This window comes from Artemia sp. Qi Xiang Cuo, chromosome 11, assembly GCF_049724085.1.
Source record: "Artemia sp. Qi Xiang Cuo chromosome 11, ASM4972408v1, whole genome shotgun sequence".
Taxonomy (NCBI): Eukaryota; Metazoa; Arthropoda; class Branchiopoda; order Anostraca; family Artemiidae; genus Artemia; species Artemia sp. Qi Xiang Cuo.
The window spans coordinates 44,014,508-44,027,413 of NC_142804.1; the positions used below are offsets into that span (position 1 = coordinate 44,014,508).

At 33.5% G+C, this 12,906-nt stretch overlaps 1 protein-coding gene across 1 annotated transcript in view; it reads left to right on the forward strand.

Moving 5' to 3' along the window:
- Nucleotides 1–12,906, forward strand: part of LOC148947012 (uncharacterized) — a 154,532-nt gene that overhangs the window by 54,981 nt on the left and 86,645 nt on the right. Inside the window, exon 5 of the mRNA XM_089096816.1 lies at nucleotides 10,851–11,066. Within this exon, the coding sequence (XP_088952942.1) occupies nucleotides 10,851–11,066 (216 nt within the window). The remainder of the gene's footprint in view (nucleotides 1–10,850; nucleotides 11,067–12,906) is intronic.

Sequence of the window (12,906 nt, forward strand, 5' to 3'; positions counted from 1 at the left end):
AATGCTATACGTTTTTTCGCAAATTGAGTTAGTTTACGAAATTATAAAACATTTTATATTTATTATATACAACTAATAATTTAAACGACACTGGACGAAAAAGCAGTTTAACCCTTTTTAGCACCTTCATACAATCCAATTAAAAATGTAATCGAGTTCTGTCTCATCCCTATTATTCTATCACCAATTAAGATCATTCTCGTCCCTATTATTCAATCACCAATTAAGATCATTCAGATAACTGTTATGCTAATTCAATGCCATGTTTTGCAAATTGAGCTAGTTTACACAATGACACAACTTTCACCTTAAAATCATTCTGACTGCAGCATTTCATTCTTTTACTACCACCGACACATTTCTAAGCAAACCAGCCTTAAATAAAGGCAATGGTCTAGAAAATGGGTTTTGGTGAAAGAGTTGTTCATCTTAATTTATACCGAAAAAACATGATTATAAGGCCTCCGGGCCAAAACTAGTATTTTTACAAAGTGACCTCCTTTGAATATGCAATTTGACGATCTATAGTTTTGGCTATCGAAACTAGTAAAACATGTCCAACAAGTCTTGTGTAATACATTATACCTTATACATGAATATATGGAGTAAGGTTATTAGAAACATATCTGATTGACCCAGAATATAGGTGTTGCCTCAGAAACCCGTCTGGTAAGGCAAGTAACGTTCGTACTAATAGATGAATGACCGTGGTAAGCCATGTACCGGTGAAACTGCACACATATTCATGCCCCAAGCTTGTAGGTTTTGTAGTACTAGATAGCTTACTACTGTGGTAAACGTATCCTAAACATTTAAAACTTTCTCTCATTATAGCTTTTCAAAGCGGGAAAGAACAAAATTTTTCACACAACTTACTGTTTGAAATACTGTCAGTTCTAAGGGTACCCGAAATAATCCTTAGACCATTTCTTTTGGAAAGCATCTAACTAATATGATCTAACATTACGAAGAAAGTCAAATAGATTTTAAGCAAATGCAACTGAAATGTCCGAAATCCACTAGTTACTTGAAATACAATTTTTTAGGCTTAAAATGCCTATCAAGGTACAAAGTTACCTTATTTCTCAAGACTGAAGCCTATGTTTCTTAAAATGATCTAATATTGTTAAGAAAATGAGATAGATTTGAAGCGAATGTATCTGTAACTACCCAAATCTACTAGTTACATGAAACTTGTTTTTTAAGTTTAGAATACTACTTGAGGCACTAAGATACCTAGTTTCTTGATACCAAAACCCTAGTTTTGCAAAATATCTAACATTACGAGGAAAATGAGAGTGAATTTAAGCAAATGCATCTGACATTGCCCAAATCTGGTAGTTACTTGAAGTACATGTTTTAGGCTTAGGATACCAGTTGAGACACAAAGTTACCTTATTTTTTCAAGACCAAAACCTAAATTTCTTAAAATGACCAAACATTACTAAGAAAATCAAATAGACTTTAAGCAAATGCATGTGAAATACCCAAATCTATCGTTACTTGAAATATGCTATCTAGGCTTAGGATGTCAGTCGAGGCATGAAGTTATCTTATTTATCAAGACTAAGACCTGGGTATTTCAATATGATCAAACATTGCTAAGAAAATTAAATTTATTTGAAGCAAATAGAGCCCAAATCCGCGACAGGATGTCCTTAGTAGTAAACTAGTAATAGATTGAAAAGATCCATGAAAAGATACATGGAATTGCACAAGAATATGCACTACAGTATCACGTGGACATTTTAAAAAAGCTGGCAAACCTTTACCTATAAAGTGGTCAAACACGTTTTGAGAGTATAGTCAAGATTGTATAACACAACCAGACTGGCTTTTTGTTATTGATATCAATTGTACAAGAATATGCAGCATAGCTTCACGTGTACATTTTAAAAAAGCTGGCAACCTATAAAGTGGTCCAACATGTTTTGAGAGAATATTTTTTTTTTAAATCGAAAACTAGAGATTGTCAAATTGCGTATTTAGGAATGATTTTGTGGGAAAATCTGTCTATCACCCATGCGTTATCCAATATTCCTTTTCTTTGAAGTATGTGCTATCAAGAGCGGTTTCTGATTTTTTTCTGGACAATTGCCTTTAGCCAAGAATAGTTTGATATGAATGTGTCGGTGATAACATTCGCGAATTGGATCGTATGAAGGTGGAGAAAAAAGGGGTGGTCTTATGACTTTACTTCTTCGATGCGTACTGTATAATACACAAGTGGTGTTTGAACAGTGTTGTCAATTTAAAATAGAGTTTAACGTTATACTGTAGTAAAAAGTTGATTCTAAGAGAGATGTAGATGACAAGAAAATAATTCTAATAAAGGATAGCTTTACTTCTTCAATGTATTTTGCAAAATACACAAGTGGTGGGGTGATGGGAGCGGAGTGCCTTCGAGGAATTATAGTGCAGTACCGTGAACCGAGTTGCTAGCGAAAAACCCAAGTGGATGATTTGCAATCAAATTTTTAACTAGAAATGGATGAAAAGTGTTTTGGGGGAAGATGGGTTGATTGGCACAAAGATGTCTTAGCGTAGTTATAGTGTAATAGTGGGGGGCGAGTTGTTAGTGAAAAACCCGAGTGGATGACTTGAAATTAAAATTTTTAAAGAGAAATGGCTGAAAAGTGTTTTGGGAGAGATCGGTTGACTGGAAGAAGGATAGGTGTGTGTTGTCTGAAACCTATGATTTGGGGTGGGTAGTTTGCTATTTCTGGCTTTGCTGAGTTAGGTTTCTTAGTCTCTCATAGTTGTGTGTTGTCTGAAACCTACAATTTGGGGTGGGTATTTTGCTATTTCTGGCTTTTATTAGCTAGGTCTCCTAATATTTCGTAGGTGTGTGTTGTCTGAAACCTATGATTTGGGGTATGTAAATTACTATTTCGGGCTTTTCTGAGCTAGATTTCTTAGTCTTTCGTTGGTGTGTGTTGTCTGAAACTTATGATTTGGGATGTATAGTTTGCTATTTTTGACTTTGCTGAGTTAGATTTCTTAGACTTTCATAGGTGTGTGTTGTCAGAAAATTATGATTTGGGATGTTTAGTTTGCTATTTCCGGCTTTTATGAGCTAGGTTATCTAGTATTTCGTTGGTCTGTGTTGTCTGAAACTTATGATTTGGGGTATGTAAATTACTATTTCGGGCTTTTCTGAGCTACGGTTTCTTAGTATTTCGTAGGTGTGTGTTGTCTGAAACCTATGATTTGAGATATGTAATTTGCTATTTACGGCTTTTATGAGCTAGGTCTCCTAGTATTTCGTAGGTGTGTGTTGTCTGAAAATTATTATTTGGGGTATGTAAATTACTATTTCGGGTTTTTCTGAACTAAGGTTTCTTAGTATTTCGTAGGTGTGTGTTGTCTGAAACTTATGATTTGGGGTGTCTAATTTGCTATTTCCGACTTTTTTTAGCCAGATTTCTTAGTATTTCGTAGGTGTGTGTTGTCTGAAACCTATGATTTGGGATCTTTAGTTTGCAATATACTGCTTTTCTGATCTAGGTTTCATAGCCTTTTGTAGGTGTGTGGTGTCTGAAACCTATGATTTGGGATGCTATTTGGGCTTTTCAGAGCTAGGTTTTGTAGTCTCTGATAGGTGTGTGTTGTCAGAAAATTATGATTTGGGATGTGTAGTTTGCTATTTTTGACTTTTCTGAGCTGGATTTCTTAGCCTTTCATAGGTGTGTTTTGTCAGAAAATTATGATTTGGGATATGTAGTTTGCTATTTTTGACTTTTCTGAGCTAGGATTCTTAGTCTCTCTCATAGGTGTTTGTTGTCTGAAACGTATACTTTGGGATGGGTAGTTTGCTATTTCGGGCTTTTATGAGCTAGGTTTCTTAGTCTTTAGTTTGTGTGTGTTGTCTGGAACCTATGATTTGGGATGGGTGGTTTGCTATTTTTGACTTTTCTGAGCTGGATTTCTTAGCCTTTCATTGGTGTGTGTTGTCAGTAAATTATGATTTGGGATGTGTAGTTTGCTATTTTTGACTTTTCTGAGCTAGGATTCTTAGTCTCTCTCATAGGTGTTTGTTGTCTGAAACCTATAGTTTGGGATGGGTAGTTTGCTATTTCCGGCTTTTATGAGCTAGGTTTCCTAGTATTTCGTATGTGTGTGTTGTCTGAAACTTATGATTTGGGATATGTAAATTACTATTTCGGGCTATTTCGGGAATTGTATTTTCCATAATTTTCTTACAAAAAACTAGAGTTTACGGTCAAAAACCCTTATTAGCTTAGATTTTATGGAAATACTTTTATTTTTCGATCCAAAATTGACCTAAGTTTCACATTTGAACCTGAGAATTGTATTATCCATAATTTTATTACAAAAAAAGTAGAGTTTACGGTCAAAAACCCTTATTAGCTCAGGTTTTACGGAAACAGTTTTATTTTTCGATCCAAAAAAAGACTTAAGTTTCACATTTGAACCAGAGAATTGTATTTTCCATAATTTTCTTACAAAAAACTAGAGTTTACGGTCAAAAACCCTTATTAGCTCAGATTTTATAGAAATAGTCTATTTTCGATTCAAAACTGGACTTAAGTTTCACATTAGAACCAGAGAATTGTATTTTCCGTAATTTTCTTACAAAAAACTAGAGTTTACGGTCAAAAACCCTTATTAGCTCAGATTTTATAGAAATAGTTTATTTTTCGATCCATAAATGGACTTAAGTTTCACCTATGAGCCAAAGAATTGTAATTTCCATAATATTCTTACAAAAAACTAGTGTTTACGGTCAAAAACCCTTTTTAGCTTATATTTTACGGAAATAGTTTTATTTTTCGATCCAAAATGGACCTAAGTTTCACATTTGAACCAGAGATTTGTATTTTCCCTATTTTTATTACAAAAAAACTAGAGTTTACCGTCAAAAACCCTTATTAGCTCAGATTTTACGGAAATAGTTTTATTTTTCGAACCAGAATGGACTTAAGTTTCACATTTGAACCAGAGAATTGTATTTTCCATAGTTTTCTTACAAAAAAAACTAGAGTTTACGGTCAAAAACCCTTATTAGCTCAGATTTTACTGAAATAGTTCATTTTTCGATTCATAACTGGACTTAAGTTTCACATTTTAACCAGAGAATTGTATTTTCCATAATTTTCTTACAAAAAAACTAGAGTTTACGGTCAAAAACCCTTATTAGCTCAGATTTTATGGAATAGTTTATTTTTCGATCCATAGCTGGACTTAAGTTTCACCTACGAGTCAACGAAATGTATTTTCCATAATTTTCTTATAAAAAAACTACAGTTTACTGTCAAAAACCCTTATTAGCTCAGATTTTACGGAAATAGTTTATTTTTCGATCCATAGCTGGACTTAAGTTTCACCCACGAGTCAATGAAATGTATTTTCTATAATTTTCTTACACAAAACTAGAGTTTACGGTCAAAAACCCTAATTAGCTCAGATTTTACGGAAATAGTTTATTTTTATAGGTTTCAGACAACAAATACCTACGAAAGACTAAGAGACCTAGCTAATAAAAGCCGGAAATAGCAAATTAAACATCCCAAATCATAAGTTTCAGACAACACACACCTACGAAATACTAAGAAACCTTAGCTCAGAAAAGCCCGAAATAGTAATTTACATACCCCAAATCATAAGTTTCAGACAACACACACCTACGAAATACTAGGAAACCTAGCTCATAAAAGCCGGAAATAGCAAACTACCCATCCTAAACTATAGGTTTCAGACAACACACACCTATGAGAGAGACTAAACAACCTAGCTCAGAAAAGTCAAAAATAGCAACTCACCCACCCCAAATCATAGGTTTCAGACAACACACACCAACGAAAGACTAAGAAATCTAGCTCAGAAAAGGCCAAAATAGTAATTTACATATCCCAAATCATAAGTTTCAGACAACACACACCTACGAAATACTAGGAAACCTAGCTCATAAAAGCTGGAAAAAGCAAACTACCCATCCCAAACTATAGGTTTCAGACAACAAACACCTAGGAGAGAGACTAAGAATCCTAGCTCAGAAAAGTCAAAAATAGCAAACTACACATCCCAAATCATAATTTACTGACAACACATACCAATGAAAGGATAAGAAATCCAGCCCAGAAAAGTCAAAAATATCAAACAACCCATCCCAAATCATATGTTTCAGACAACACACACCAACGAAAGACTAAGAAATCTAGTTCAGAAACGTCCGAAATAGCAAACAACCCATCCCAGAGTATAGATTTCAGACAACAAACACCTAGGAGAGAGACTAAGAAACCTAGCTCAGAAAAGTCAAAAATAGCAAACTACACATCCCAAATCATAATTTTCTGACAAGACACACCTATGAAAGGGTAAGAAATCCAGCTCAGAAAAGTCAAAAATAGCAAACCACTCATCCCAAATCATAATTTTCTGACAACACGACACCTATGAGAGACTAAAAAACCTAGCTCTGAAAAGCCCAAATAGCATTCCAAATCATAGGTTTCAGACACCACACACCTACAAAAGGCTATGAAACCTAGCTCAGAAAAGCAGAATATTGCAAATTAAAGATCCCAAATCATAGGTTTCAGACAACACACACCTAGGAAATACTAAGAAATCTGGCTAAGAAAAGTCGGAAATAGTAAATTACACACCCCAAATCATAAGTTTCAGACAACACACACCTACGAAATACTAAGAATCCTTAGTTCAGAAAAGCCCGAAATAGTAATTTACATACTCCAAATCATAAGTTTCAGACAACACACCTACGAAATACTAGGAGACCTTGCTCATAAAAGCCGGAAATAGCAAATTACACATCTCAAATCATACGCTTCAGACAACACATACCTACGAAAGACTAAGAAACCTGGCTAAGAAAAGCCCGAAATAGTAATTTACATACCCCAAATCATAAGTTTCAGACAACACACACCTAAGAAATATTAGGAAACCTAGCTCATAAGAGCCAGAAATAGCAAACTACCCATCCCAAACCGTAATTTTCTGACAACACACACCTATGAAAGGCTAAGAAATCTAACTTAGCAAAGTCAAAAATAGCAAACTATACATCCCAAATCATAAGTTTCAGATAACACACACCGACGAAAGACTAAGAAATCTAGCTCAGAAAAGCCCGAAATAGTAATTAACATACCCCAAATCATAAGTTTCAGACAACACACACATACGAAATACTAGGAGACCTAGCTCATAAAAGCCAGAAATAGCAAACTACCCACCCCAAATTGTAGGTTTCAGACAACACACACCTATGAGAGACTAAGAAACCTATCTCAGCAAAGCCAGAAATAGCAAACTACCCACCTCAAATCATAGGTTTCAGACAACACACACCTATCCTTCTGCCAATCAACCCATCTCCCCCAAAACACTTTTCAGCCATTTCTCGTTAAAAATTTTATTTTCAAGTCATCCACACGGGTTTTTTGCTAGCAACTCGCCCCCCACTATCACACTATAACTACGCTAAGACATCCTTCTGCCAATCAACCCATCTCCCCCCAAAACACTTTTCAGCCATTTCTCGTTAAAAATTTTATTTTCAAGTCATCCACTCGGGTTTTTCGCTAGTAACTCGGTCCACGGTACAGCACTATAAGTACTCTAAGACACCCCGCTCCCATCACCCCACCACTTGTGTATTATTCAGATCACATCGAAGAAGTAAAGCTATCCGTTATTAAAATTCTTTTCTTTCCATCTACCTCTCTCTTAGAATCAACTTTTTAGTATAGTATAACGTTAAACTCTATTTTTAAATTGACAACACTGTTCAAACACCACTTGTGTATTATACAGTACACATCGAAGAAGTAAAGCTAGGTCAAGTCATAAGACCACCCCTTTTTTTTCTCCACCTTAATACGATCCAATTCGCGAATGTTATCACCGACACATTCATATCAAACTATTCTTGGCTAAAGGGAATTGTCAAAAAAAAAAAATCAGAAACCGCACGTGATAGCACATACTTCAAAGAAATGGAACATTGGATAACGCATGGGTGATAGACAGCTTTTCCCACAAAATCATTCCTAAATACGCAATTTGACAATCTCTAGTTTTCGATTAAAAAAAAAACAACAAAAAACAAACAATTATACTCTCAAAACATGTTGGACCACGTTATAGGTTGCCAGCCTTATTTGAAATGTCCACGTGAAGCTACGCTGCTTATTCTCATACAGTTGATATCAATAACAAAAAGCCAGTCTGGTTGTGTTATATAATCTCGACTATACTCTCAAAACGTGTTTGACCACTTTATAGGTAAAGGTTCGCCAGCTTTTTTAAAATGTCCACGTGATACTATAGTGCATATTCTTGTGCAATTCCATGTATCTTTTCATGTATCTTTTCAATGTATTACTAGCTTACTACTGTCCTTTCGATACATTAAATTACCTTATTTTTCCAGACTAAGACCCAAATTTCTTAAAATGATCTAAAATTACCAAGAAAATATAATTGATTTTATGCGAAGTGAAAGGTAGCACCATCCCTCGAGAAAAATAATGGCGCTCCGTTCTTAGAATTAGAAAAATTACGCTGTCAAAATTGAAAAAGGTACCATGATAGCTATATCACGCAACTCACACAAGGTGTTTGTTTGTTGAGATGGGGTAAAAGTACTCCCTCTTGGTTACTATTTGACTTCTGTGTAATTTAAGGAATATCTCGGTTTTTTGCAAGGTAGACTAAACCTTCACTAAACGATTTCTGTATGTTTAAATTGAATATAAATGTGTTGTAATGTCACACTTTTTTTGCATATAGCGAATTGAATGGTTATGAATCTGATAATTGTACTTTTCTCCCAGAGAGAAATTTGTTTGAATAAATAAATATATCCACTATATTGATTTTTAGCTTCGGTTAGAAAAGTATATGCGAGTTTATATTTGATATTAAATTGTCAAGTTTTTTATCTCATAATAGATGCTGTAAACCATTTGTAGGATTAATCCTTGTCTATCTTTTGGTTTTGACGTGAAAAATATAGTCACCCGTTCAGATGATAGTGATTTTAATATCACCTATGAAAAAATAAAAAAAATAAAGCATTGCAGTAAATATATTACGTGTAAATTTATTTAGTAATAAAAATGGATATAAATAATTTTTTTTTTACTAATTTTGGAGAACATTTCTTTGGAGTAAAAATGATATATTTTTTTATTTTTACTTTTTAATTGTCTGAAATGTTTTGGAGGAATTAATTGGGAAATTTTGTAGTTACTTTTTTTATTACTACTTCAAGCAATTTTTTATAGCCTCTATTTCTCCTAACTGAAGTTTCTAAGAAAGTGTAAATAAAAAGATTTAACATATATTTTTTTGTCAACTAAATTTAAACATAACACATATTTTTTAATGTTATTGATTAAATTTCAACTCATTTCTTTCTTGTTATCTGATTTTTGGCCAGCTTTTTTCTTCATTATGTATTTTTCCTTTCTGCCTAATTTCTAAAATAGTACTTTATTTTTCTTTTAACTAAATCCTAATAAATCTTTTTTTCTTCGCCAGTGTTTTTGGTTAACTAATTATAAACAGAACATATTTCTTAAGAAAGAATTTTTCAAAGATCAAGTATGATTGCCGGGTTGTAAAGTTAAGAAAACGCAATAAAATTCACATTTATACATGAAAATAAGAAAATTCCAATCCAAAAATCATGTTTTTTGTGTTTTTTTTTTTTTGGGGGGGGGGGGGTCAATTTTGGAGAGAAAACAAAAAATGATAAGATTTGATAACCTGGTAGCAAATAATGTCTTATGATCTTTCTCACTACTTAACCGTGTACAGATTATAAATCTCATGGAAATTTTCACAGAAAATTAAAAATCTTCTATATGGTTTTACAATATAACGTGCAAATCGCTATTTTGTTTGATTTGGCAGGGCAAATTGTTTAGACCCTCTACCATCCCCAAAACCCAAAATTTGGTGTTTCTTCGTCATACCTCCCCCTCATTTGTCCATGAGTAACTGAAAGTTTCAACTGCACCCCTCAAAATATTCCCAAGAATTTACAAACAAGGGATCTCGATGAGTTGGATATACATGGTGTTTTTTACAATTTACTTTTGCCCACTCCCCCTAGTCGAAATGGAAGTTCTCTCGCCCCCTTTCTCCAGCATCCCTGCAAAGTTTCAACTGGATCCCTTAGGTCATTTTTAGATGATATAAATAATTTGAAAAACTAGGTCCACATAGCATCTTTTGATTTACTCAAGTGCGCGTTTCGGACATAGGTTATTCTCTAGAAAACACCGAGAATCTTTGCAATGCTAAATGTCAATAAGTGCTTGCTCGTAATACAATTAATCAAGAAAAAATGATTTTTTGGCTCATTTCCTGGTTCCTTTCCCAATGCTCCTCCACTCCCACCATATTTTATGAATTTCTCAGAGAATGATATATGAGACTGTCGAGCTAGGAGACCACCGGTATCAAACCTGGCCCCTTTTTCCATTATAAAATCATTAAGTAAACAATTGAAACAAAGCGTGTATACGAATAAGGTAAAATGCGCTATGCACACCTGTTTTTTCAAATCAGTAGCTTTCACACATATTGTAAGCAATCTTTTTGCTGATAAATTTTCTTTGGTTTTTTTAAGAAGGTAATAGAGCTAACTGAATGGCACTTTTAGGAAACTGCTTAAATACATCAACACCCAAATTTTTCCCATTTTTCCCCAACCAACCAAACCAAATTCTTAGTTTGGTTTGTTGGGGTTCCCCAACCAACAACCCCAACCAAATGTTTCCCCAACCAACTCCCATTGACTTGGAGAGTTCCTCAGCCCTCTTTTGATCCTATTTATATTTTTTTAGGTTTTGGTTGCTGAAGAATGTTTAGTATCACGTTTAATTGTAAAGGAAGTTTTTAACCAAAACTTGGCTGATTGTGATTCAACGTTTTCAAGTGTCTTCCATTGCCTTGTCCTGTTATCTGAAAATAGTTCGTTCTTGTGGGACACCATCTATTCTCCTATTTTTTTGGAGACTCCATTTGATGAAGCGAAATGGGCTGTGCTTAATGAAACAGAGGTAACGATTTGAATTTAAAAACTGAACTGAACAAACAATATTAGCAACAATGAGAGAAAAATTCCTTTCATATATCAGACTTATTAAATAAAAAGAAACAATGTTTTTGTTGTCGAATAAAATTAATCAAATGTTAAAAGAAGCAAAATTTGTTACTCATTAATAGAGCGCTATTGCCGTCCTCAACTCCTCGTTAAGGGCAACAGTATATGCTTCACCTAATTCACAAAGAGATGAACGAACGGTTAAGTTTCATGACTCAAATCTTAGCTTTCTTGTTTTCATTTAATACCAATATAAAGGGGTAACATGGATGCGATAATAAGGTAACAAGGCTACGTTTCACAAAGAGGTTAAAATGGATGGCAGTAGCCCTTTAACGTGTGTTAATTTTTTCTCAGTTTGAGGTTAAATCGTTCCTGACTTATATAAAAGAATATTAGATTTATTTTGTTTCGTATGTTTATCATTCAAACACAGGCAATGAACAAACATCTTATACGAGACATGCATTTTGATTGTATACCAGGGGATATCCTCTAGACCAGGATTTAAGCAGAGAGAGAGAGGGGTTCAGGCATAGTATCTTCTATTTTCAATCAGTTGCATGAGTGCTTTGACATAATTAGGCCCATACATTGCTATTTTGGTATTGATTTATGTATAGGCAATGCTATTTTGCTTCACACTATTTCACAGTGGCACAGCGAAAACTTTCAATAAAGGCTCAATCATAAAAAAAGTGGTTTTCAAAGAGAAGTAAAGAGCTATATCAAGACGAGTGGAATTTAAGCCACATATTAATTCAAGTGTAAAATAAACCCAAGTTCCTAATAATAAGTAAGTAAAACCCAAAACAAAACGAAATTACGAGAAATAATCCAGTTAAACTTAGAACGAACAGAAATTACTGCAAAAAGCAGTAAAACTAATTCCCCCTATGCCTTGTAAGGACCATAACGTTACTTGCACTTCACTGAAAACAATTCTTATTTTGAGCAGTGAGTTTTCATTTGTATTAACGTCAACAACAACAACTACAACAAAAAAAGAAAAAAAAATATCACATTAACCAAAATTAATGTAGAGTGATAGTCTAATGATCTATAGAGTGACAGTTTAATATAAATTGATATTCATGGAAGTCTCAGTTTTGCATTTGTTAAAGTTATAAAAGAGAAAACATTCAAAGCATATTTTATTTTCAGATAAGTGCGACGTTCTGGTCTTTAAGGACGTCTTTAAGGATTGTCTTTAAGACAATCTGGTATGCAAGACATAAGGGGTGTTGTTTCCTGTAGTTTTAAATTTTCGTTTTAAATTTAAATTAATCATTTATTTTAATTTCTTTCCGTTTTGGGGCTCATTTATTGATTAATCGGGATTTATTTTCATTTTCACTTGAATAGCTATTTGGCTTTGTTTTTTCGTCTTAAGTTTAATGCAGCTCTACTTTTCTTTGAAAAACTTCTTTTTTGAAACAAGATATTTTAAAATCATTTTTTGTAAGTTTTTAATTGGCAATTTTTTACAGGTTAATAAAAATAGTATTTGTAAAACTTTTCTGTTTTCTTCTTAAGAATCAATATTTTGGCTTAAGAAAAAAATTCAAATGAACATGCATTATCAGTTTAATATACATGCGCGGATATTTATTCCTTAAAATATTAATTATTTTTTGATTTCTTAAAGTTATAAAAGTGAAAACATTTTAAAGAATTTTTTTCTATAAAGTGCAAATTTATTCTGGCTTTTAAAAAGCATAGGGGTTTTGAACTCTTCTCATGTTAATTTCTACTCGTTTTGAGTTTGACTCGGTTATTTATTGTAATTTTTGTTC